We start from the raw sequence: 27,718 nt of genomic DNA on the forward strand, positions 1-27,718 counted from the left end.
GCCACATCTTCTCCCTACTTGTTTCTTTTTGCTCAATGTCTGCTCATTTTCTGTCTTCTTTAGGAGGCACCAGGAATCAAATCTGGGACCTCTCATGTGGGAGGTAGGCATTCACCTGCTTAAGCCACATCTGTTCCCCAAGTTTCTTTCATTTTAAGTTTTAGATTGACAGTACAACACCAACAGGCATTTGCTGAGTAACAACAATATTCAGGATACTGGCTAAGCACACACAAGATGCAGGGAAATATAACTTAAGAAAAGAACCCTATATTATACTTGTGATGAATTTGGGAAGGATCATGAAAGAACTTTGGTATGAAGCTTCAAACTTCATGAATAGTTTTGACACTAAACTATGGCAAGAATAATACACTGAAACATTAGACTAAGACATGACTTGTAATTCAGATAATTATAATTTCAGCAGTTGCATATAAATACTACTACAGCCTGTCATTTTCTGAAATAATGCAAACTGTTGGTAAATCAGACAAAATCCTCCTCCAATAAAGTGTTCCGTGGTGAAGCAAGTTTGGAAGATACTCCATGTTATATGCCAAAAGGGTACTGATGCAAAGTACAAGAAGTCTTTTGGCTTTTATAAAGGGTATTTATTTGGGGTAAACACTTAACAGTTACGAGGCCTCAAAAGTCCAACTCATGGAACCATAAGAGGTACTTTCTCACCAACGTCAGCTGCCATGAGTTGAAGCAAGATGGCGGCCAATCTCAGCCTTGACCACAGGAATGAAAGATTCACACACCAAAACTCTCATGCAGGGAGGGCCCCATCTGGTTTATTTCTCTTACTTACATTTATGTATTTTTGGATTTGGCCAAGGGCTGTGGTTAAAGTTAAATTTCTTAAGAATGTTTTGTCTTGGAACAAGAAACCTTGTCCCTAGGCTCACATCCTATCTAGCAGCAGAGATACAAGAAGAAGTCGTTTTCAAACTTCAAGGGAAAAGAGATAGCTTGGGCAGAGATACGCAAGGACAGAGCTATATTTGCTCTGAAGCCAGAACAGATGAGCTTTAATAAATCCTTTAACCACGCCCTTGCCAAGGTGAAGGAACTAATCCCCAAAAGCCTTCCCCTCTGGGCTTCCTCTTCCTCTGGAGGCTCCGTGGGCCCCGCTTCTTCCCTACGTCAGCCTCGGCTCCCTTCCCAAGGTCAGGTGGAAGCTATCAGGCAAATGGCTTATCTCTCTCTGGGGCTTTAGCTGTTTGAGCCTTCTCCTTTCTGTCACATGGCAGCATCAAAATGACAAAGGTCTCTCCTGTGTGTCTTTAAGTATATGTTGGTCCCTGTGAGTATCCATCTATATCAGACCCAGGAAGCAGGCAGGGACTCAGCCTGAATCACTTTACTGATGGGCTGAATCAAAAAGCACTAATTCAGTCCTAACAGGTAATCTAACCAAAGGCCATCAACTGAATTTAACATAATCAAAGGTTATTACACCCAGAGGACTAGATTACTTTACAAACATAATCTTTCTCTTTTGGGGATTCATAAAATAATCTCAAATTGCCACAAGTATAAACAGATCAATTTTATGATTCTGAGTAGCTAAGTAAGCTTTTCTGAGTTTCAGCCTCATTAATTTCCTAAATCAGAATGGAATTCTTGGGAGCATTAAATAATACAAGCATATAAAGCCCTTAGCACAGGGCCTGTGGTTTAGTAAGCACTCAATAAATGCTGTTATTAATGACATGATCAGATTTTCATCTTTGGTAGTATACGTTTAATAATATGTTAGAGAGATGTGACTAGGACATGATTAAGAAACTATTAGATGCCACACACAAGGAATACTGTGCCACCCAGGGACACCCCTGTGTACAGGAGCCCCACGTGCAAGGAGTGCATCCCGCAAGGAGAGCCGCCCCGCGTGAGAAAAATGCAACCTGCCCAGGAGTGGTGCCACACACAAGGAGAGCCGATGCAGCAAGATGACGCAACAAAAAAGAGAAACAGTTTCCCAGTGCCACCTGATAATGCAAGTGGACGCAGAAGAACACACAGCGAATGGACACAGAGGGCAGACAACAGGGGGAAGGGGAGAGAAATAAATAAAATCTTTCAAAAAAAAAAAAAAGGAAAGATTAGAGACAACAGATAATAAAAGCATTGATAGGGGTAAAAAGGAGGAAAAATTCCAGAAATAATTCAGGGGCTCAGGGCAGAGGAGCAGTATAGGATGAATCCCATAGATAATATTCTGTCAATATCTGTGATAACACAACCTTTCAGAAGAGATTAAGAGACTTTTATAGTGATATCTGAGAATCAGCACAATTATTTGAGACACAAGGAGAAGAAACAGGATTTGTACTCATGTCTGAGCAACTTTAAAACCTTTCCACTGTACCTTGTTTTCTTCTGTGATTTAGGAGCCTGGTAGAAAGTTGTATCATTGACTAAAGGAGAGACTAAAGGAGCCGCAGTCCATCTGTAAGAGTTCAGTTTTAGCCAGGTTGAATTGGTTTTGTGTGTGCGTGCATGTGTATATGTGAGAGAGAGAGAGAAACATTTAAGAAAAAGCAGCAGGCAATAGCTCTTCATGTTAGTAGCTCCAAGGAGAGGTCTGGGCTGGGGGTGTCCATATGAGAGACACCAAGTTAAGGTGGTGGTTAAAAATCATTGGCATGAATAAGGTTACCTGGGAAGAGTATCCAGAGAACAAATGACAGAGGACTGAGGGTAGAAGGGCCCTCATGCCTGCAGCTTAAGGGGCCAGAGGGGCTCAGAAATGGAACTCTCCGAGGTAGGAGGTTGCCCAAAGAGAAATTGTTACCTTAGAACAGGTACCTAGAGTAAACGTTTCCCATTTGGGTAACCTAATGACTAAATGGATAGGTGCTAAGAAATAAATGACAATTAGGGAGTACAAGAAGTGACCTGGAGAGTCCAGCTGCTGCTCAGCTCCAGCCAGTTGCTGCCGCACTGGAGTTTAGGCCTGTTGTTGCTTAGATACTTTTTTTTTTCCCCAAGAGAAACTAAAGCAATGAATTTTCACAAAAACAAAACACCAATGTTTGACCCAAGAAAATTATATCTGTGGGTTAAATTTCATCTATCAGCCACTTGTTTCAATTTCTGAATAGTTTGTTTTAAATGAAAGAAGAGTCAAAAGTCCCAGTAAGGTAGTTCAATGACAATATCCAGGTTGTTAGTCATCATTGGTCATCTTTGCTGGAGGGGTTTCCTGAAGTGGTTAAGACCCCAAGCCAAGGACTGACTGTAGATGGAAGCCGGGGAAGTTGGCCGGGTTGGGAAGAGATGCTTGGCTGAAGAGGAAGGACGGTTGCTAGGTGGGAACACAGACCAGGGAAAGGTCACTGTTCTGTACATTGTTACGCTTTTACCTCACATTCAAGGTGATAAAAACAAGTCCTTTTTTTTTTTTTTTGTATTTACAGGATATATTTGTTTTACTTTATATGTGGATTATCTTAACATTTTTCTTATTGTTTTTTCCCAATATTGCAGCTGTTCTTTCACTTACAAAGAGAACGCTCCTTTCCTGAACACAGAGCTAGGTTTTATGCTGCTGAAATTGCTAGTGCACTGGGTTACTTGCACTCCATCAAAATAGTGTACAGGTAATTTTAAAATATTCCTTGTAAAAAAATTTATCTGTAAAAAATATTTTATTTCCATTAATATCCAGTTATGCCTTTCTTTTTCCTAATTTGACAGAGACTTGAAGCCAGAAAATATTCTTTTGGATTCAATAGTAAGTATTGTTTTTTTAAAAATATACTAGTTCTCAGTTTTTTGTTGTTGTTACGCTTAATGGGGAAAAATTCAGACTCAAAAGGCTAGATACTGCATGATTCCATTTGTATAACAATCTAGCAATGGCAAAACTATAGAAATGGATAGCAGGTTTGTGGTTGCCAGGGTGCAGGAACTGAAGGCAGTGGGAGTGCAAAGATAAAGGGGTAACACAAGGGTGTCCTTCGTGGTGATGGACGTTTTCTATCTTGATTGTGGTGGTTTGTGGTGGTTACACAAATCTATACATAGGAGAACATATAAAAGCATACACATACCAACAAAAATAAAATGAATGAAAAAAATTAAATACACACGCATGTATGTAAAAAAGAAAAATAGTGAAAACTGAATAAGGTTGGTGGTGTACTTATTGTACCAATGTCGATTTCCTGGTTTTGATATTATATTGCTGTTATATAGGCTCTCACCATTGGGAGAAGCTGGGTGAGGCATACGTGGAAATCTGTGTTCTATTTTGTAATTTCCTGTAGATCTATTGTTATTTCAAAATAAAAAAACAAAAATAAATGATCAATTTATCTCTAAACTTTGCTTTACCGTACTGCCCCTGTATTTGCCAGGGACATGTTGTCTTAACAGATTTTGGGCTTTGTAAAGAAGGAATTGCTATTTCTGACACCACAACAACATTTTGTGGGACACCAGAGGTAAGAAATATGTCTCATTTGTCATTCATGTGCTGTTGTATGAAATACAAGTATGAATCAAATTGCACATAGAAAATTTGAAATAAAGTTAGAATAAAAACTGTCTTTTCAGCTTCTAGCCACTGGGAATAGCTAATCCCTTCTGAATGGAATCCCTTCTGATCATTTTAGTTTATTGGTAGCTGACATTTTTAACTGTGATTGCAAGATACAGCAAGATCTTTTTTAATAATCTAACAAAGATAAATTATTATTTGTTTTTATTTTTTCTTCATTAAAGAAGTTGTGGGTTTAGAGAACAATCATGCATAATATGCAGGATTCCCATATACCACCCTATTATTAACATCTTGCATTGGTGTGAAACATTTGTTACAATTGATGGTAGCACATTTTTATAATTGTATTATTAACTATGCTTCCTGGTTTAACTTTGGGTTTGCTGTATAGTGCAGTTCCTTAGATTTTTTTTAAGTTTTATTCTGTTACCATTATACAACCTATTATTTCCCCTTTTAACCATGATTAGATATATATTTCAGTGCTGTTACACATTCATAATGTTGTGGTACCGTCACCACCATCCACTACCAAAACATTTCCATCATTCCAAATAGGAATCCTGTATATTTTAAGTCCTAACTTCCCATTCCTTGACCCCACCCGATCCCTGGTAACCTATATTCTAGATTCTGACTATGAGTTTGCTTATTGCTTATTTGGTTTTAATAGTAATCCTTTAAAAAATTTTGAGTCAGTGATGAAAATGTTCTAAAATTGATTATGGTGATGGTTGTACAACTCTGTGAATATACTAAAAACCATTGAATCATACACTTTAAGTGGGTGAATTGTATGGTGTGTGAATATCTCAATAAAGCTATTATTTTTTAAAATGAATTGAAGCAAATATGGTAATACATTAAACCTGACTATATGTTGTGGCTATATAGGTTTCTATTGTATTTTTCTATTTTTCAAATGATCAAAACATTTTATAATGAAATTAAGCATTTCTTTAACAAAGGAAAATAAAGCTGTGGATATGGGGGGAAATTTACAAATCAGAAATTATTAACCAGAATATCCCATTCCCTAATCAAGCTAGCTAGCAGAAAATGTATCTTTCTCTTTGCAATAATAATAATAACAGTCCCCACAATTTATGTTAAAGCCTTGTTATTTTTTCTCAGTTGACACACATGTAGTTTATTTTAAACCGTCTTAATTTTAACATATCTATAGTGATCTTAATTGCCAGGTAATAGTTCATAATCGTGCATTGCAAATACAATGTCGAAAATGTATAAGAAAATGACTCACATAAGTCCTCTATTACAAATCAATATCTATAAGTAACAATTGTTTACTTTGAAATGAAAATTTTTTCCTGTTTTCCCTCTGTAATGTAATATACTTGTATAAGTATTTGTAGTCATTCTGCTTTGCTTTAGTGTGAAGAATGTTAGCAAATTTTTCTTAAGGCCTAAACTTTTTAGAAATGAAACACAAGTTTTTTTAATTATCTAAATCTAAATATGATCAGAAATTATTAGACTTTTAAAATTTATTTCGCCATTTGTTTGGGTCACATAAAAAAAAAAGAAAAGTTTCCTTACATATATTTGGTATGGGAGAGGAAATATATTTTAGAATCTATAAAATTCAAATTCACTATCTCTTATATGTAAAGTTGTGATGTGTTTAAATTTTTTTCAAATTTAAATAGTAGCTAACAACTCACAACTTTTCTAAATAATATGTTTAGAGAATTGATGCTGTAATTCCCAAATAAGAATGTATTTCATTCTTTCCCTTACATTGAAAAGGAAAAAAAGAAAAGGATCATATTTGCCCCATTAAGAATTTTTTCTTTAGGGTAAAGGTGTTGTGAATAATAACCAAAAGAACACCTAAAATAAGTTAATCTTCCCCCAAAATACATACTTTACCTACGTAACAGTAAAGATTCTACACTTGGAGCCGTCTTATGTTTGTCTTAACTGAATCACAGTTTCTGGGGCAGGGACTCAGATATGTGTACTTTGAAAAAATGTCCCTGTTGATTCCGAATGCAAGCACCTCAACCCACTGAAAATCTAGGAGGAAAAGTTTTTACTATGATAGTTACCTAAAATTTGTTAAATTTCTGAATTTCTAAATTTTTGTTGTCTGTTGTTTATTGTATTTACTCTGTTGTATAGTACCTTGCACCTGAAGTCATCAGAAAACAGCCGTATGACAACACAGTAGACTGGTGGTGCCTTGGTGCTGTTCTCTATGAAATGCTCTATGGATTGGTGAGTATCTTTGTTCTTTCCTGGTTATTTTAATATAGTATAATGGATATGAGTTTTCTTTTTTCCTTTTTGTTAATCTCGTGGATGCTTAGCAAACACTAACAAAGCAAGTAACCTGGTTAAATGAATCAAAAAATGCATTAGGGATATGCACAGAAGTTTAACTTCATTTTGTTACTCAGTTTTTTAAGTTAATTAATGTAATTATTTCACTGTCATATTAACTACTACTTCAGGTATTCTCATCCTGTCAACATTTTTAGAAATAGGTAACCAGTTGTACATTAAAATTATACACTTTCATTCAGTTCCTGCCTAATTTTAGGAAGATGGAATAAAAAGGTTTTTATATTTATCAACATAAAGTTTTATTTTGGGTAATAAGGCTTTTTAGCTATTATCTTGTATTTTGTTTTTATAGGATTTAATTAATTTACTGATTCACAGCTTTTTCTCCACTGGGGATTCTCTATTTGCTTCCATAAAGAGCATGTCTTAAAGATTTCATTGGGAAAAAATTATGTTTACTATGTAGTTAAGGTCCCCAATTTTTTTAAACTATAAACACACAAGACCAGCCAGAGCTTCTGAGTAACATGAATTAAATTGTTTTACTGCCTTGAGTGTAATTTCATTCTGATCAAAAGCAAATAATTTGGGCATTAGTTAGCTTTCATATCTTTATAGAAAGCAAATAGAATAGGCTTTTGAAATATTTAGAATAGCTTCTGAACTCCCTTTGTGATCCCTTAATTGTCCAGCAGCCTTGAGCTGGGAGCCATAAGCTTGTACCCAGTGCTGCTACTATGGTTGGTTCTTTTCTCTACCACCGCTGCTAATGCTTAATACTACTATCAGCTGAAGCTTGAGCTGGGGTTTTGATGTTTGTTTTCTGTTTTCTGTTTTCCTGAAAAGTGGCACTATCAATGAAATTCAGTACATGAGGTATATTTAGAGCATGTTTCATCTTGCTAATTTTGAACGATAGATTCCTTTGTCCTTGACTGTGATCCTTAAGCTAGCAACTCAGAGCATTTGAAACCACTCTAGGCGGCGGACTTGGCCCAGTGGTTAGGGCGTCCGTCTACTACATGGGAGGTCCGTGGTTCAAACCCCAGGTCTCCTTGACCCGTGTGGAGCTGGCCCATGCGCAGTGCTGATACGCGCAAGGAGTGCGCCCAATAAGGAGAGCTGCCCAGCGCGAAAGGAAGTGCAGCCTGCCCAGGAATGGTGCCGCACACACGGAGAGCTGACACACCAAGATTATGCAACAAAAAGAAACACAGATTCCTGTGCTGCTGACAACAACAGAAGCGGACCAAGAAGATGCATCAAATAGACACAGAGAACGTACAACTGGGGGGTGGGGGGGAAGGGGAGAGAAATAAATAAATAAATAAATAAATCTTTAAAAGAAAAAAAGAAACCACTCTACACCTTACTTTCTCTAAGTGCTAGGCATTTACTTTCTTGATATTTCAAAATCCTTTGAATTTCTGTAGAAGGCTTTAAAGCTAAAATATTAACATGGTATCTAAAATGAAATTGATCAAAGAAATATTTGAAACATACTTCAATAATGAGACTTAACTTCTATTAACTATTTGAAAATAAATTTAGGTGACAATTAAAATATAAAATATTTTTCTCCTGTATAAAAAAAGAACAGACAGCGGAACAAGCCTATAAAACTCCCTCAACTTTAAATACTGTGTTTATTTTTAAACTTTTACCTAGATGATTAGCTGGCTAGTTCCCATGTTGAAGCTTTACCCCAGCTCTTTGGGCTATGAAGATTTATTTTTATTTATTCCTCCCCCCCCCCCCCCCCCGGTTATCTGTTCTCTATTTGCTGCGTCTTCTTTGTCCACTTCTGTTGTCGTCAGTGGCACAGGAATCTGTGTTTCTTTTTGTTGCCTCATCTTGTGTGTCAGCTCTCCATGTGTGCAGCGCCATCCTTAGGCAGGCTGCACTTTCTTTCGCACTGGGCAGCTCTCCTTACGGAGCGCACTCCTTGAGCCTGGGGCTCCCCTACGCAGGGGACACCCCTGCATGGCAGGGCACTCCTTGTGCGCATCAGCACTGCGCATGGGCCAGCTCCACACAGGTCAAGGAGGCCCGGGGTTTGAGCCATGGATCTCCCATGTGGTAGACGGACACCCTATCCACTGGGCCAAGTCCGCCACCTGGCAATAGCATTTTTAATTCCACAAAATACACCCATAAAGTCGCTGTGACAAGAACTAAAGAAGAAGTGCTATCTTCCGGTCTCCATCTCTGCTAGGAAATCTCTTTGTTTTAATTATTTGTTCTTGCCTTAGTTTTTTGTTTTAATTGTTTATTCTTGTTTTAGTTTCTCTCCCTCTAAGAAAATACCACACAGTGGGTTGGCTTAAACAGTGGGAATTTACTGCTTCATGGTTTTGAGGCTAGGAGGAGTCTAAAACCAAGATATCTACGAGACAGTGCTTTCTCCCTGAAGACCGTGGCTTTTGGGTCTGGCTGCAGGCCATCCTTGAGTCCTTGGCTTTTCTGTCACATGGCAATGGCTATAGCAGCATCCTCTCCTTTGTTCTCTGGGTTCCGTTGACTTCTAGCTTCTTCTCCTCCCTCATTGCCTTTCTCTCTGTGGCCTTCTCTATAAGGTTTCCAATAATAGAATTAAGACCCATCCAGATTCAGCCACACCTTAACTAAAAAGAACATCTTCAGAAAGGTTCCATTTACAATGGATTCGCACCTGCAGGAATGGGATTAAGATAAAGAGCGTGTTTTGCCGGGGTCTACAGTTCAACCTACTACGATACCCAGTTATGCGAGAAATTATATTGTGTTTGGTCTGTGCTGGATTTCCATTTCCAATAATTTTATCATTATGCTCATGATGAGGTTGGTTATTGTTTCTAAAAGATAGTTACACAGCTTGATACAATCTAATGGCTGTCCGCAAGGTGGTATTGAACAAATGGGCATGATTCACGCAGCGAGTGTGTATGCAGCTCTGCAGGGTGCTGCGCCTTAGAATCTCATCACTTCAGGAGTTTACACTATAGACGTGCATTCTCCCTAGGAGGCCTGAGCACATCTGCAGCTGTCCAGAGCCAACTGCTCCCTCCAGGTCAAGGCCACGTGCAACTACTTCAACGCCATTCTGGCACACTTTACTTAACATTTAATTGCTTTATTTTGCCTTTTTTTTTTTCCAGCCTCCTTTCTATTGTCGAGATGTTGCTGAAATGTACGACAATATTCTTCACAAGCCCCTGAATTTGAGGCCGGGGGTGAGCCTCACCGCCTGGTCCATTCTGGAAGAACTCCTAGATAAAGACAGGCAAAATCGACTTGGTGCCAAAGAAGACTTTGTATGTAACACCTTTCCCAGCTGCAGCTTTTATTTAGGCTATTCACAATTTTGTTTGGTGTTTAATGTCATGAATACAGCTGTTAAGGAACTAGCACCATGAAAAAGAAGCTTGCAGTTCAACAGTTGTGGTCGCTAGAGTTTGAAGCACTTTGACATGGGTTTTTTCAATTGATCTTCATAATACTTTGATCATCATCCCCCTCTTCCTGCTATCATACACTGTTATTTATTTGGGATATATTTTTTAACTATTTCAAATTTTAGGTCATTTAATTTCAAAAGAATTTATCAAGTGCCAGTTCTCTCTGCATGAAATAATACATTTTGCTTTGAACTAACATTAAATCTACCCCCTTTTCTTTTTTTGAGAAATTGGTGATATCACCTTGAGAATATTATGGAATGTGCAGTTTTGTTTGCTTTCTTTAGATCAAGATAATTAAATTGCTGGTGTAGTTACAGTGTTATGTTAGTGTGTCCATAAATCCACAAACTGTTGAGGAAAATGGACTTTTAAATTATTTTATCAGAAATTCTTGGGAGCTGTTTATCAGTCTTGAATTTGATCTGTGAATAATAAAACTTCTGCTACTCTTCCTGCCAACCTCAGTTCAGTGGTAATTATGTCAGAAGTTTCCTAACTGCTTCCTACACAGGAGGTACTACAATCGGTTCCCAGTGCCTCCTAAAAACAAAAAAGTGAACAGACAAAAAAAAAACAACTCAGGACAGCCAGTGTGGCTCAGTGGTTGAGTACCACCTTCTCACATACAAGGTCCCAGGTCCAATCCCTGGCCTGTGCCTAAACAAGAAAAAAAAGTTTCCTATCTTGGTTCCAGAGTCAGTGGTTTCTGTCAGTCGTGCTAATATTTGACATCTCTTTGCCCCTTTGTACTTTTATTGAATTCCAGTTGTAATCCTGGATGAATCTGACTATCTTTCTGGGCTGCTGAACAATGTTGAAGTTACTCAACTGAGCATATTGGAACCATTGTAAAATCTTAAGTCATTAACCTCTGCTGTCTTCACCATTGCCTGGCAGTGCTCCTGTGTTTCTTTACTCAGCTTTCTCTCCTGCTCTCTGTAATAACTATTTCACACTTTGTCTCCAGACTTCCAGATTCCTTTTCTTCATCCTCACTTTTACCAGATGACCACGCCCCCAGTTTTATAGGGAAAATAGAGCCATCAGAGGAGAACTAACTTAATTTCTTGCTATCAAATTTGCAGACTCCTTGCAACTTCATTCATAGTCTCCTTCCTCCTATTGTAGTGGAAAAGCTCAGTTTCTACCTGTGTGCTAGATTCCATCCTCTTGCAAAGAATACTATTCATGCTTTTTTCTGCACAGACAACTGCACCCTTTCATTCTGGTGCCTTCCAACCACTAATTAACATCAAGCCTCCTGCATCAAAAAAAAAAAAAACTCTCTATCTTCATCCCGTCCTAGCCAAACTTGTTGAAAGTTTTCCACGCTGATTCTCCCTATCCTAGTCTCTTTTCCTGTCTAAATGAGAATAGCTGCTGGAATTGCTCTTCGCAGCATTACCTGCAGTTCTCTGCTGTTCTAGTCTTCTGCAGGAGTAGTCATTCTGTGCTTTTCTTCCTATACTTCTGATCCATCTTCCGTTACCTACTTTGTAGGGCTCTCTTCTTCAGCTCTCCACTATTAAATGTTGAAGTTCCTAGGAGTTTTGCCACGATCCTCTCCTCTGCCGCATTGTCTTCCTTAACAATCTCCTTTAGTCCCATGCTTGAGCTATCTGTATGTCTTCATCTCACACATTTATGTCTTTAGTCCAGATCTCTCTTTTCATCCACCTGGATTTCTTGAGAGTACCGCAGAGTTGGCATGTTTCAAATTGACTCCTGTCTTCCTCCTGTGTTCCCTTTCTTATTAAATGACATCACTGTCCATCTGGTGGTTCAGTCAGAAATCTGAGAGTTGTTCTCAAAACTCTTGCCTCTTCCTTTTTACCATATTCTGCAAACAAGATTGGGTTGCATTTGCCTCCTAGATTTATTTTGTTTATTTCTCCCACCTATTTGTTGTTTTTCACTTGCTGTGTCTATTTGTCTTCCTTGTTTCTTTAGGAGGCACTGGGAGCCAAACCCAGGACCTCTGATGTGGGAGAGAGGTGCGTGATTGCTTGAGCCACCTCCACTCACTGCTTTTTATTGTGTTTCATGTTATGTTTTTCCTCCCCACATCTCTTGTTGCCTCAGCTTGCTGTCTTTTTCAGGAGGCACTGGGAACCTTGCTCCCTGCTTTGTTGTATCTCTCATTATGTTTTTCCTTCTCATTTTTTTCCTTGTTGTGTCAGCTTGCCATGCCTGCCTGTCACGCTAGGTCGCTGTCGTCTTTAGGAGGCACCAGGATGCAGGAGACTAGTCACCTGAGCCACATCCATTTCCCGCATTTGCCTTCTAAATTATTCCCATTTCTAGACACTCCTCTCTAGCGCTCTTTTCCTAGCCATGGTCACCTTTTATTTGGTCACAGTAGTAGCTATTTTTCCTTTATCTCGTTTTGATTCGCCAGTCCCTTTTCCCATTACAGCTAAGAGTATTCTTTAAAAACATGTGCACCCACACTCAGGTCCATTTGTGACATTCCGTACCCCAAACCTCTTGATGGCTTCCCATAACCGTAGAATAAAATCCAGAGTTTTCAGTGTAGTTCTGATATGATATGGCCCCTGTTAATCTCTTCAGCTTCCCGTTCTGTGACAGTCCCTGTCTTCCCCGTGCGGCAGCCATATGGGACTCTCATTTTCTTAACCAAACTGACTTCTTGCCACCTCAAGACTTTATAGTCTGCCTAGAATGTTCTCCCCTTATTCTTTTTCCCCTTAAACTTTTTCTTTTAAATAATTTCAAATTTACAAGTCAGTTGAAAAAATAATTTAAAATCCATAGAGAAAACTCCAGTATACTCCCCCAGATACCCATATCCGCTAATTTTAACATTTGCCACATTTGCTGTATCATTCTATCTGGCCATCTAGCTCTCTATCTACTTTCTTAACATTATTATTATGTTCCTCGAATACATATCTCCCTATACATTTCCTGAGAACAAAGAATGTACAATTATCAAGTTCATGAAATTTAACATTGATATGAGGCCAACTCTGTATTCCAATTTTTTCCTTTGTTCCAAAAATGTCCTTTTGAGCCTTTTCTCCTCCATTATTAAATCCAGTCCAGGATCATGTATTACAATTAATTGTTGCCATCTCTTTACTTTTTTTTTTAATTGAGGAAACATATGTACAACATAAGCATTCCCATCTTGGCCACTCCTAAGCATAATATTCAGTGGGTTTAATCAAATTCACAGTGTTGCACTACTCACCACCATTCATTACCAGAATTTTCCCATGACCCCAATCAGAAACCCCACACTGATTATGCTTGGCATCCTAAATTTATAACAGTCTCGTTTAGTTTGATACCAGTTTAACTTCAATAGCACACGCAGGCTGTGTTTCCATTCCCTGGTGTCCTCCACCTTTATTTAGTTCTTATCACAAATTACATATTTATACATTATGAGCTCAAAATCATTGATTTAACATTATTTTTTATGCATTAGCATTTTAGATCCTGTAGGAAGTAAAAAGTGTAATTACAAACCAAAAATACAATAGTGCTGACATTTATATTTACCCATGTCATTACCTTTACCAGAGATTTTTATTTTATCCATGCATCTTCGATCTGTTGTCTACTATCCTTTCTTTTCAACCTGCAGAACTTTTTTACCATCTCTTGTAGGGCTGGTCTAAAGCTGATGAACTCCTTCAACTTCTGTTTATCTTGGAATGTGTCCTCATTTTTGAAAGATAGTTTTGCCAGATAAAGAATTCTTGGTTGTCAGTTTTTTCTTTTTAGGACTTTAAATATGTCGTCCCACTGCCTTCCTGCCTCCATGGTTTCTGATGAGAAATTAGTGCTTTATCTTATTGAGGCTTTCTTGTATGTGACATGTTACTTCCCTCTTGCAACATTCAAAATTGTTTCTTTATCTTTGGTATCTGACTGTGTGGTTATGTCTTGATGTGTGTCTGGAGTTCATTGAGCTTTTTGGATATATGCATTCATGTCTTTCATTAAATTTGGGAAGTTCTTAGCCATTATTTCTTCAAATATTCTTTCTGCCCCTTTTTCTCATTCTTCTCCTTTTGGGTTCCCACAGTGTGTATATTAATATGCTTGATTATGTCCCACAAGTCTCTTAGGTGCTCTGTTTACTTTTTTTCATTCTTTTTTCTTTCTGCTCCTCAGAAATTGCAGTCTCTTCAAATTTACTCATTCTCTCTTCTGCCAGCTTTTATCTGCTGCTAAACCTCTCTAGGTTATTTTTTAAATCTCTCTTACTGTGGTCTTCAGCTCTGTTTGGCTCCTTTTCATGATTTCTTCCTCCTTTATTGACATTCTCTTTGTATTTGTCTGTCGTTTTCCTGATTGCCTTTAGTTGTTTGCCCATGTTTTCCTTTAACTCTTTGAGCATATTTAGGACCATTTCTTAAAATCTTTGTCTAGAATGTCCCAAGTCTGGTCCTTCCCCTTAGTAGTTTCTCATACTTTAATCTTTTATCGCAACCCAGACATTTTCATATTTTAAGGTATTATCTCTGGAATTTAGACTCAAGGTATCTCTTCCTTAAGCTTGTGTACAGCTAGTATTATGACAGAGATTTCCTTGAATGCCAGCAAATAACATCAACCAAAAAATGAAAGAAAAAATGGAAACACCTTACCCAGTATTTGCAGATTTGCCTGTGTGTGTGCTCTCCTCCAGAACATAGCTGTCCTAATAATGAGTTTAGAGAATAGCTGAAGATAAACTATAGGCTCCCCCCTGATCTTTTCTTTGCATGTGTCTTTTCTTGGGCATACACACATGGTCCCAGGAATTACCCTGTTGGCATGGATAGAAATGTCCTCGTTTCTCTAGGAAACAGTTTCTTTAAGGATCCTTAGTGCGTCGCTGCATTTCCCACAAATGGCATTCCTTTGCCCCACCCAGTTGCAGTTTAACTGTTCTGCGTCATTCTGTAGCAGAACTCTGTGAGCCACCTACAGGGTAAGTCCTGGGATGGCAAGCTTGTGACACATGTTGGTTTAGCTGCCACCCAGATGTACAAACACCTTTTTAAGTATAGTGAGGTTGCTCCCTCCAGAACCATGAGCAGGGACCTGGACTGGGAGCATGGTTCAGCTCCGTGCCAAGCTGGTGAGGGATGGGGAAGGGGCCAGGCAGAGTACCATGAGGTTTTTTGCTTGTTCGTTTTGTTTTTTTTTATTAGCTGAGTTAAAGGTTTAGAGAAAATTCTTGCATAAGCCTTTAGGTTTTCCTGCTATTTTTAAGTTACCTTTTTCTTAATTTGACAATCCTTTAACTGTTTTCCTGAGCTTTGAGAAAAGTGTTTCTGCCAATTCTTGATGGATGTTCGAAGCTTCTGTGGGGGGGGGGGGGAGGCTTGGAGTTGCTCACTCTGCCATTTGGGTTGGAGTGGGGTCCCCTCATTCTTCGTTCTGGCTAATTCTTACTCATCCCTTAGATCTCTGGTCAGGCATCATTTTTACTCAGCAGCCTTTTATAACCACCAGACTAGGTTGGATCCTACTTTCTACACTCCCTTGCAGGAAAAAAACACTAGATATAATACTATGCTAACTCTTGATAGTACCAACCCAAAGTGGGATCTTTTTTGGTAGTAAAGCTCATCACCTCGTTTTTACCACCAGCCCCCAGTATAAAACTCTCTTGCCGTCACTTGTTTTTACCTTACCTATTCAGTTAACACTAGTTCTTTATACTTGTATAATGCTTTATTTTTTCAGAGTGCTTTTATTTTCATATTTTCTACTGTTTCCTAAAAGTAGCCCTATAAAGTACCTGGAATAGAAATGCCAAGCACATTTAAGAAAACCATGTTGTGAGGAGGACAGCTTAAGCTTAAGTAGTAATTTCTAGGGTACTGTCTTTCACATATGGCCTTCCAGTCTTTCTACTGTACTGTTTTGCCATTCGAATAACATATCTAAAAAGAATTAGTAGCAAAGCGGTAATGGTTTGGCTTCCTATAATTTTTTAAGTACGTACCGTATTAGTCTGGTAAAGTGCTGCCAATGCAAAGTACCAGAATCTGTTGGCTTTTATAAAGGGTATTTATTTGAAGTAAAAGCTTACAGTTACAAGGCCATAAAAAGTCCAACTTGCGGTTGCTTTCTTTTTGAAGACAGTTCCACGTGCTGAAGCACAATAGTTGCCCGTCTCTGGCTGGTCTCTGCCTTCCCCTCTCAGCTTCCTCTTCCTCTTGAAGTTCTGTTGGCCCAACCTCTTGAGGCTTCGTGCTTAACTAATCCTGTAGTCCTCTCTCTCCTGGCATAGAGCTTGTTTTTTTCCAGGCCTCCTATATCAATCTTGGTTGTTCGGCTTTCATCCCAGTCTCGGGCATAAGCTGTCAGACAAAATGTCTCATCTCTCCCTGGCACTTCAGCTGTTTGAGCCTTCTCCTTTCTGTCACATGGCAGGATTTCAAAATGACAGGGTTCTTTTTTCTGTTTGTCTGTTGTGAGTGTCCATTAATAGCAGACCTAGCAAGGGGTCTGAGACTCAACCTGAGTCACACCCACTGACTGAGTCAAATCAAAAGCCCTAATAATAACAGGTAATCTAATCAAAGACACCTCAGCTGAATTTAATGCAATCAAAGGGTGTCACACCCAGAGGAATAGATTCGTTTATAAACATAGTCTTTCTCTTTTGGGGATTCATAAAATAATCTCAAACTGCCTTAAGTGCTTATATGTATATCTTTCGGAATTAATGGAAAAACATTTCTTTAATATTCTAGCTTGAAATTCAGAATCATCCTTTTTTTGAATCTCTCAGCTGGACTGACCTTGTGCAAAAGAAGATTCCACCACCATTTAATCCTAATGTGGTAAGTATATATATCAAAGTCTTTCTTTGTAAAATAGTATAACACAGAACTGTAGCTCATTATAATTTTAACAATAGATTCAAAGTCTAACCTGAATGAAATGGCATCACTACCTGAATATTTGTGACAAAAGTCATTTAGGGTTGTCTTGTACACCTAATAACTTTTCACAGAGAGTTAGTAAGATTTTAGTTACATTAAATTAGTAAAAATATCTTCCAGCACAGTAAATGTGCTGTGTATCATATATAAGAAAGAGATGAACTCAATGGATCAAAAGGGGGCAAATTGAAGTAATTATGAAGTATCATTTTTATAATTGACAAATCAAGAAACATTTTAAGGTTTTTTCCAAGACTGAAGTAAATACATGTATAGGCAAACATTGTTAATGGTAATGTAAATTGTTGCATCCTTTTTGGAAAAGAGTAAGACTGTGTACCCTAAAAATATTCATGTTAACTTGTTAAATCTATTAATGGGAATATCTCACCTAAAGATATTTATTTTTTAAAAGCAGAGCGCTGCAACAATGTTGAAGAATTATGGATATAAATATATAATCATCAGTAGGCCAATACATGTGTGCATATAAAACATAATTTGCTCTTCAAATAAGCTACCAAGTTACTACTATTACTTTTTCATACATGAGGAGATAAAAACTAGAGGCTATATAGCTGGATAAAACGTAGAAGAGCCAGGATTTAAATTTATGCTTGATTCCAAAGTCATTATTCTTGCTCTTATGCTATATTCCCTTTTCTGGTTAAGTAAATGATAATAAATATAAAAAATGAGCAGAAACCTGGAAATTCTTTATAATGTTAAATGAAAACATGGTATTTTTTAAAAAACTTTATTGAGATTAGTTCGAATACCATGTTATTCACCGATCTAAAGTGTACAATTCCATAGTTTTTAGTATATTCACAGATAGGTGCAACCATAAGCAAGTCAATTTTAGAACATTTTCACACACCCCCTCCAAAAACCTCCCCCCCTAATAAAAAACCCATGTACTTTATCAACCCCCTACCTCCCCACATCTCCCCTCCCCACAAATCTTAGACAATCATTGAATCTACTTTGTTTTTCTATAGTTTTCCCTGTTCTGGGATCTTTTGTGGTCCTCTGTGGCAGGCTTCATTGGCTTAGCATGTTTTCAAGGTTCATCCATGTTGTAACATGAATCAGCACTTTCTTTTATGGCCATTTGCTATTCCATTGTATGGGTGTATCATAGTTCGTTTAATCATTAGTCGATGGACATTTCCACCTTTTGGCTATTAAGAATAATGCTGCTGGGAATGGATGTAGCTCAAATGGTTGAGCGCTGGCTTCCCATGTATGACATCCTGGGTTTGATTCCTGGTACCTCCTAAAAACAAAACAAACAAATGAAAAAAACAACTATCATTGGGGAGCAGATAACACCTGCTTCCCATTTACAAGGTCCTGAGTTCATTCCCCGGTACTTCCTTTAAAAAAAAAAAAAGTATAATGCTGCTATAAATATTAATGTAAATGTTTCCTTTTTTCTTGAGTTAATACCTAGGAGTGAATTGCTTGGTCATATAACTCTGTTTAAGTAACTGCCAGACTATTTTTAATAATTATAATTTTTGTAATTTATGATTATAGCTGTAAAAATATGCATAATAACTGGAAGAGAATATAAACCAAGAAGGATTTGTGGTGGAAGGGTCATATATGAATTTTTTTCCTTTTATTTAAAGTGCATTGGGGCTGCTATGAAACTCAGGGAATATTTTCTTAATAAGTTAGAGCCAGATAAGGAAATCAGTTCAGGAAAGTTATTATTTAGTCTACTCAGACTTTGATAAAGGCTTGCTTCTATGCAGAGCTCATAGTTTGTATTGATAGCTGTGATATTTTACATCTTTAGACATAATATTTATAGACTGACTTGTTTCATGTATCTCATCCAGAAGTGACTCCATTAGAGGCAACTTTTGTCCATCATTTCTGGAGATTGTCATAGGAGCACATAACCCTTAAGAATTAGTTTATTTTTCTCCCCATTTGAATGTTTAGGTATCCTCAAATGTTTGTCAGTCAGACACAATAAGGAGTAGGGACTCCTCTTAAGCAACACTGGAAATGGGAACAGCATTGGCTTCAGAATCAGATACCTCCAGGTTTGGATCCCTGTTCTTCTGTGACTAATTAGAGGTGGTTATTTAACCTCTCTAAGCCTCTTTTGCTTTTTCCTAACATGACCAGCAAGGTTTAATTTAGGTTACACTTGTAAAGCATCTGTGCACTCAGGTATTCATTTGAATGCCTTCTGAATAGTAGGTGTTCAATAAACATTAATTACCTTCTCCCTCCCCTTCTGTTTGGGAGTTTGCCAGTTAAGTAGTTATTTGGCACTTAGAAAATTACAGTTTGCCTTCAGGAAAATTACAGTTAAAGAGCCAATATATAGAAAGAAGAAATGTTTATTTCAATTATATGTGCCCAAGTAGTCTACACTATAAAAGGATTAGAATCTGTTTTTTCCCTTCTAACAATGCATTTAAAACAGTATATCTGAATTCTTTTTGTTTTGATCCATAGAATTGAATTTATACTACTAAATATTCCATTCATCTTAACTAGCATTGGTTGCTTAATTTTATTCTTTCACCAGTTGTTAGTTACAATGGAAAAGAAAGAATAATATCAGTGACCTAAAATTACAAGTAATACTATAATGAATACATTGTTACATTTCAGATTCTTTTTTTATGATAAAATTCATCAGTCTTTGTTACCTTGAAAGATTTGTTTCATAGTATACTGTTTCAGAACAACCAAAATGAAATAAGTCCCTCCAAAATAAGCTGTATTTGGACAACATGCTGCTGAAACTGTACCTAAAATCCTCTAAATTATTATCAAAGCATTCCTTAACATTCCATTTTGTGTTTGGTACATCCAGATTTCTGTCAGCTTGCCCCTACTTTAATCCTCAGAATAGCTCATTTTATTGTTTTCATTGTGACAGCTTCTAAAATGAAACTTCCTTACGTCTTTTGTTATCTTTTCTAAAATATTGACTATTCTGCATAGCTAATAGTTTGCTTTTCTGTGACCTTAGTCCCTACTTTAGTAATTTTCGCCTATGAGATTTAATTTAAAAATCTGCTGTGAACTCAGATTGGTAGAGAGAGGGCTTCCTAACATTTCAAATTTGGCATTACCAGAAAACAATCTTAAAGTAAAAGTTTCTTTATCCACTTTGTATTAGTGGATTTGGTACCTTAAGTACTTTGTAAATTGTGAGCACAGTATACATATGTAAGGTATCTAATGCAAGTAGAGCGTGCGCTGGGAACAGTGGGGTGCACGCCTTTGTGTAGTTTGACAGGTTTAGTGCCGTCTTGCCCTGAAGAGGGACTGTGATAAGGAGTCGCAGTCGGGAGTGTCCTGGCGGGACCTTTCTGTGCAATTCAAGGTCTCCCCTGAGGACCAGGTCTGATCCAGGGAAGAAGCTGCTGCCATTCTAACAGTTGACATCTGTTGGGGAGATGTGGTATTAACCTGAAAGAAAACTTTCGTGTCTATGTCAATGAATCACTCCTATTCGTGATTTTAAAATTTAAGCTCTGTATTCAAGAAATTGAGTGAGATGGGAAGAGATTACTTTGGAAGGATAGGGGTCTTGAAGAAACAGATTGGAGTGAGTGTACATACATGTACAGTAAATAATGATGCTAAAAATTTCCAAGAAGAATTAACCTTCATTGAGTACCTACTATGTGCCAGACATTATCCTGGGAGCTCCTTTATCTGCATTACCTTGGTACCTAAACTCCATGAGGAATTGAAACTTACATATATCTGACTCCAAAGTCACTATACCACACTATCTCAAGACCTATGATAAATTTGTTGTGTGTGATCTTGAAGTAAGAAGGGCTTTTTATTTTTATTTTTTAAAGATTTATTTAATTACTTATTTCTCCCCCCTTCACCCCCACCCCAGTTGTCTGTTCTCTGTGTCTATTTGCTGTGTCTTTTTTGTCCGCTTCTGTTGTTATCAGCGTCATGGGAATCTGTGTTTCTTTTTGCTGCGTCAGCTCTCCGAGTGTGCGGCGCCATTTCTGGGCAGGCTGCACTTCCTTTTCATGCTGGGCAGCTCTCCTTACGGGGCGCACTCCTTGCACGTGGGGCTCTCCAGCACGGGGACACCCCTGCGTGGCAGGGCACTCCTTGCGCGCATCAGCACTGCGCATGGGCCAGCTCCACACGGGTCAAGGAGGCCCGGGGTTTGAACCGCGGACCTCCCATGTGGTAGGCGGACGCCCTAACCACTGGGCCAAGTCCGCTGCCCAAGGAGCGTTTTTTAAAGCAAGACCTGCAGCCTGGAAACCTTGAGAGAAAAAATTGGTAAATTTGACCACATAAAAATTAGAAATATCTTCATGAAAAAAAAAAACTGTAAAACTAAACAGCAAACTGGGGAATTTCCTTCACATATAAAGCATTCTTACAAATAATAGGAAAAGGCCAGCAGCCAATAGAAATATGAGCAAAAGACACCAAACGTGCAGTAACAAAAGAAAGAAGTACGAATGACTTTTAAATATATGAAAAGATATTAAACCTCACTGAACAGTTGAAGAAATGCAAAATAAAACCATAACAGGCTACCATTTTTCACCTAACAGATTAACAGTGATCAAAAGTTAGCCAGGCTATAATGTAGATATTCTTATATGTTCTAAACATGTGTCCTTGCCTCTCTCCATTTTTTTAATCCTCACAACAGCCCTATCAAATAGTACCGTTATTTTCCCCCTTATTACAGAAGGCACAGAAAGGATTAAATAAATTGCCTGAAGTTCAAAGTTGCAGTTCTAGAATTGGAACTCAGGCACTCTGATAACAAGCCCTTGAGCTTAACATGAACCGTGCTCCATTATCCCTGCCTGCACCATACCATTGAGGAGCCATGAGCACATTTACAAAAAATACATAAAGCCAAATATTAATAACATTTGCTTTCATTTATCAAGCCAAATATTAATAACATTTGCTTTCATTTATCAAGTACCTTCTACGTGTCAGATCCTGGGAATTTTATGTATTAATGCATTAGATCCTCACAACAGGTCGGTGGTAGCATTCTTTTTTTATGGAAGAAAAAAGTAACTTAAAAGGGATAGGGGGAAGTGGACTTGGGCCAATTGACAGGGCGTCCGCCTACCACATGGGAGGTCTGCGGTTCAAACGCAGGGCCTCCTTGAACCGTGTGGAGCTGGCCCATGTGCAGTGCCAATGCGTGCAAGGAGTGCCGTGCCATGCAGCGGTGTCCCCTGCCCTCGCACAAGGAGTGCGCCCCGTAAGGAGAGCCGCCCAGCACGAAAGAAAGCGCAGCCTGCCCAGGAATGGTGCCGCACACACAGAGAGCTGACACACCAAGATGACACAGCAAAAAGAAACACAGATTCCCATGACGCTGATAAGGATAGAAGCGGTCACTTAAGAACACACAGAAAATGGACCCAGAGAGCAGACAACTGGCGGGGGCGGGTAATTTTTTTAAAAAAGGGAATAGGGCCATTTATATAAAGAACTGCAGCCAACAAATGTCACAGCCAGAATTCAAACCTTAGTTATATTCTAGAGCCCATGCTTCTGGGATCATATTTAAGAATTGAATGAAAAGATACTTATGAAACTTCTGGTACTCTTTCTCACCTCTGGGGAATTTTCTCATATGGAAGGATCTAGTATTCTGGGTTTCCCAGGTCATTGCTCCGTTTGTCGCCCTACTAGGCTAACTATTAATATATCCTTGGCTTATTGTATCTGCTGTGAAACCCTGTCTGTTCCCCTAGGTTAGACATGATGACTTGAGCCTTCTAACAGTCCCCTTCCCCTTAGAGCATTGATAATCCAGGGCTTTAGGGATGGGCCTTAAGAGTGAATCACTTCCATTTGTTTTCCACTGCGCATTGGAAGGGGAAGTCCATCAGCTTTCATAGATTAGTAAGGAAGGATTAAGAACCACTGCCTTGGGAAGCAGATGTGGCTCAAGCCTGCTTTCCACATGGGAGGCCCCTGATTTCGTTCCTCCTAAAAAATAAAGGGGAGCCAGCGTGACTCGGTGGTTGAGCAGTGTCTTCCCACATTTGAGGTCCCAGGTTCAATCCCCAGCCCAGTACCTTAAAAAAACAAATGAAAAAAACCCCACTGTCTTAGAACCTAAGCAGTCACCATGCTTCCTTTGCCATGTGCCTGGTCCCCCCGAAGCCTCTGGTTAAGGATACCCTAGTGAAATGTCATGCCAGGACTTCTCCCTAACAGAAGAAGAGTCAACTCCCCCAATTTTATTTATAACCCCTTCATTCTTATATCAGAAAGCTTCATTCTCCCAGAACTGGGGAGCAAGGTGGGCAGGCATTATATGGAAGCTCAAATGCAAAAGGTCTCCTTACAGCCTATCTGTGCCACTTCCATAAACTTAGAGACTTAGAGGTGGTGATGGTTAAAGGAAAGAGGGGATTGGTCAGTGATTCAAATTAGCAGAGATAATCATTCTGTGATGCTACCTTTCCTCACCCCCCAACAAGAAACCTTAATTGTTAGGACAGACAACCTCACCTAAATAATAAAATCGAGAAAGGAAAAACTGAAAAATGTTTCAAAGACAAGATGAAGCTGGAAGATAGCTAAACTTGCCAAGAATAAATACATAAATTTATAATGGGGACTAAATCAATGAAAAAAATCTAAGGTGAATAATAGTTTGCTTTTGATGTTTTAGGCTGGACCAGATGATATCAAGAACTTTGATGCAGCTTTTACAGATGAAACAGTTCCATATTCTGTGTGTATGTCTTCCGACTACTCTATCGTGAATGCAAGCGTAATGGAGGCAGACGATGCATTCCTTGGTTTCTCTTACGCACCTCCTTCAGAAGACTTATTTTTGTGAACAGTTTGCCATTCAGAAAACATTGAACAGACATAAGCCTACGGATGGGACTGGAATTCTTATTTTTGTGAATATATTACAAATATGTCTAGTGCCTCATTTTTACATGTAATGTTGAAAACTATGAAAAATGTATTTTCTGCTGTATGCAAGAAAATAGGGCATTTCAAAGAGCTAAGTTTTGAATTAAAATTTGTATTGTTTATTAAGCTTATTTTTAAACAGAAACTTTAAAAGCTATTATTCCTAGCATTAACTATTTTTAAAGAAAACTTTTTTGCTATTGACTGTTTTTTCCCTCTAAGTTTACACTAACGTCTACCCAAAATAGACTGTTTTTAAACATTCTATTTCCATTCAGTTAACATATTCCTTTGCCTTTATAACTATCCACTATGACTTTTGTTTTCAAATCAAAACTATGCAATTGGTATAATAGTTGTTTAAGAAGAAACCATATCCTTCCAGATTAAATCACTGTTTGAAATAATGAGTTCTTGGTAGAACTAAAATGTAAAGGCAACTTAATGGCTGCTAGCTAAGACTTTGAATAACCATTCATTCTGCAGACCATTTAAGATTTAACAAGAAAATCCTTCTCTTTTGAAATACCAACTCAAAATCGCGCATTTTTTCTCTGAGAAAAAAAAAAGTTTAATATTTGGAAATTCTAGGTATTCCCAAAGATCTGAAGGGTAACAATAAGTACTGCTGGATGGTTTTTGTTTTTTTGTGTGTTTTTTTGTTGTTGTTGTTTTATTTAGGTGGTGCCAAAAATAACTTGTTTCTGTGTCATGTATTTATGTTACAAGTGTAGTCTATTTATTTTCACATGGTTAGATTTTGGTCTTTTGAATGTTTAATACACTGTTGAAATGTCTAAATCTTGGCATTTTGCTTTTGCAAATAGCTATTTCAAAACTATCTTCTGACTTGGTTGATAAATAAATATATATATTAGAGCTTTCTAATTGGGAATTTAAAAGTAGGATATTGAATTCTGGGCCAGTATCAATGTATGTAGTTTCATTACAATCTAACAAAAGTTAAAAATTAATCAGGCAGATAAATATTTAGTATCTTACCTGTCTTAGAAAAAGTACAGAAAACTTACTTAAAATCATAGCATATTAACTAATTTGTGTAGTTGTAATTTTAAAAGAGGATAGCTACAGAAAAAGTAAAAATAATGTCTAATCCTGATTCTTAGTTTGTAGTGGAAGTTTTTCAAGTCATGTAGGAAACATTATTGTGAAAGGGTTCAGTGACCCAGTTTAGATGCTCTAAGAACCAACATTCCTTCAACTCTTTCTTTAGAGAAAGAATCACAGAAGTATTTTATACCAGTCTCCTTTGGCTTAAAAATAAATGGTCAGCGGAAAGGGGTAAGGAGAGGGGGAGGGAGAGAATGCTTTTGCCAGACTAATAATATTTACATCCAATACACTGAATCTTCCTTCAGAGGTAAGACTTTAATACCTACACTGTAAATATTTGGTTTATTTGGCACTACTGTATGTTCTGCTTTTACACAGAGCTCTTTGCTTATTATAGGAGCAAAATAAAAACTGTAGCCTCTTGTATGCTTTTTTCTTTTCTCAGCCATTACTTAAGTCAACTGCCAAAAATTAAAGTGCAATATTGTATTTTTAAGAACAAATTTAAAATAGAATTTTGATGTTTCTTAGATCACAAGAAATACAAATCTATATGACATAATAAAACTTGAAATAAGATTTATGATAATCTAGTTCCTGTCATTATTTAAAATAAAATTAGGTGATGGTTATAGTAATCATTACAAAAATAAATTATTTGTGTGTTTGAGGGAGAAAAGTAAAATTTTAACAAAAAAATGTAGATATGCATGAAAATTACTAATTATAGTTTGCTGACATTTTTAATATTCAGATAACAAAAACTCTTCCAAGTTTGAAGTTTCTTTTCTTTCAGAGTATGCTAAGTCTTTTTAGAACTACTTATGCCCTTTGAATAGCCGAACCATTTCATGATTATTAACAAGATCAACTCAAAACGTCTAAATGATGATTCTATAACATTCTTCATATACCCAAACCTCTTATTTTATTGCATAAGTTACACTCTTGCTTCCCAACTATTGTCACAAAAGAGCACAAATAGACATAAAAATTTTTTGGCTCACCTGGGGGAGGTGCTAAGTGATGTAGACCATGGCAGCAGCTGTTATACACAAACTTTTAATATGCTAAACTTATTGTTTAATTTAAGAAATTTACAAAGGCAGCTAGCAAGCACTGTTCAGGATAATTTCAGTGATGATAAATATTTGAATGGCTTAAAAATTTATATTGATTTTTATCACTATAAAAAATATTATCATTATCAATATTTTTATCATGTCTGTAACTGCTATAGTGATTATCCATAGATAAAATGCTAAAAAATCCTTACAAAGATTTTGTGAGTCATGCATTTGTATATATCATATACTGTATGAAAAGTGGCAATGTGTATACCTGCTCACTTTTGTTGAGACTGGAATGATTTCTTCAATAAGGTGTGTTAAAACTGATAACTTAATTCCTCATACTGATAACTTAATTCTTCATACATGCTATAGTTAGTTCTATATTTTTGAAGTGGAAGTTTCTGTGTTTAAAGGCTATGTTTTACTTTTGTTGATTTTTAAAAATTCTTCATATCTCAAACCCTAAAATGTGCAGAGGTGGGTTTCCAGTGGCTTCGGTGCTGTGAAATGATATGCCAACTTTTCTGTATAAATGAGATTGACTTAGGGGAAGAAGGAAGGGAAGACGGTGCTGCATAGCTTTATCAGGATGCTCAGAATGTTCACTGCTGTAAAAAGATGGGGTTCTCTGCCACTTCTTTCCTCCTTTACTCACCTAATTTTTAAAAAATAAATTGTCCTTTAGCTTCCCTGATAGCATTCTGATTTGAGATTTATATAATTTATTTTGCATTTGTGGTGTCCTACCAATAATGTATAATTCTCCATTTGTGATCTTTTAGTAGTTAAAAGGACTTCTATACATGTTTTTTCTTATTTCACTGTCTTTATATTATGTCCATTTTTATAGTGATCATTAAGCCAGAAAGAAAAATAAAATTGTTAGCTCTCTCAAAGTGTAACTTCTATCAAATTTATCCAAAGTCAAGACAATAGAGAATAAGTTAATGGAATTTTGCACCCATAAAAAGGCCAATAGAGAATATAAATTGAGGGTGATATTTATAGCAGTGACTTGGCCAGTCAAAGACCCTGCAAATGAAAATAATTGCACATATTGTACAGAAAATGTTAGATCACCATATGAACCTTAAATAGTTTAAAACAAAGACTACCTAGTTCTAGATCACCGTGCTTACAAAGAACCAGACACAGTGGGTGATTTTATAAATCTTGCATTTGAATGGCAGGAATGTATCTCCAAGATAATTATGGGTTTTTTCCTAATATATTTACTTTATTAGGGAGCAGAGAATTCCACTTCAATTTTAGTTAAATCTTTGTAGGAAAGTCTTCAATGAGTTGTCAGTATTTAAATGTACTTAACTCTTGGAATCCAGAAGGCTTATATATTGTAAAATTGACCCATTCCAGTAGTCAAATTTGATCTCAGAATGTTGGATTTTTTTTCAGTTCTTTCCGTATAGTTGTTAATATAGCCTTGCTGCACTG

General features: G+C 37.3%; 2 protein-coding genes across 15 annotated transcripts in view; both read left to right on the forward strand.

Moving 5' to 3' along the window:
- The window catches only part of SGK3 (serum/glucocorticoid regulated kinase family member 3), a 187,971-nt gene extending 160,809 nt beyond the window's left edge, over positions 1–27,162 (forward strand). For all 13 annotated transcript variants that reach the window (XM_004477797.5, XM_004477796.4, XM_058275595.1 and 10 more), the window contains 7 exons: positions 3,502–3,614; positions 3,712–3,748; positions 4,374–4,460; positions 6,665–6,760; positions 9,967–10,122; positions 16,995–17,084; positions 23,866–27,162. In XM_004477797.5, the coding sequence (XP_004477854.1) occupies positions 3,502–3,614; positions 3,712–3,748; positions 4,374–4,460; positions 6,665–6,760; positions 9,967–10,122; positions 16,995–17,084; positions 23,866–24,036 (750 nt within the window). In that variant the 3' untranslated portion in view covers positions 24,037–27,162. The remainder of the gene's footprint in view (positions 1–3,501; positions 3,615–3,711; positions 3,749–4,373; positions 4,461–6,664; positions 6,761–9,966; positions 10,123–16,994; positions 17,085–23,865) is intronic.
- MCMDC2 (minichromosome maintenance domain containing 2) overlaps positions 25,313–27,718 on the forward strand; it is a 71,589-nt gene continuing 69,183 nt past the window's right edge. Inside the window, exon 1 of one of the 2 annotated variants that reach the window (XM_071207836.1) lies at positions 25,313–25,500. The gene's annotated coding sequence lies outside the window, so the exon portion shown is untranslated. The remainder of the gene's footprint in view (positions 25,501–27,718) is intronic. The other variant, XM_058275605.2, reaches the window with a different exon arrangement.

Source organism: Dasypus novemcinctus, chromosome 14 (assembly GCF_030445035.2).
Source record: "Dasypus novemcinctus isolate mDasNov1 chromosome 14, mDasNov1.1.hap2, whole genome shotgun sequence".
Taxonomy (NCBI): Eukaryota; Metazoa; Chordata; class Mammalia; order Cingulata; family Dasypodidae; genus Dasypus; species Dasypus novemcinctus.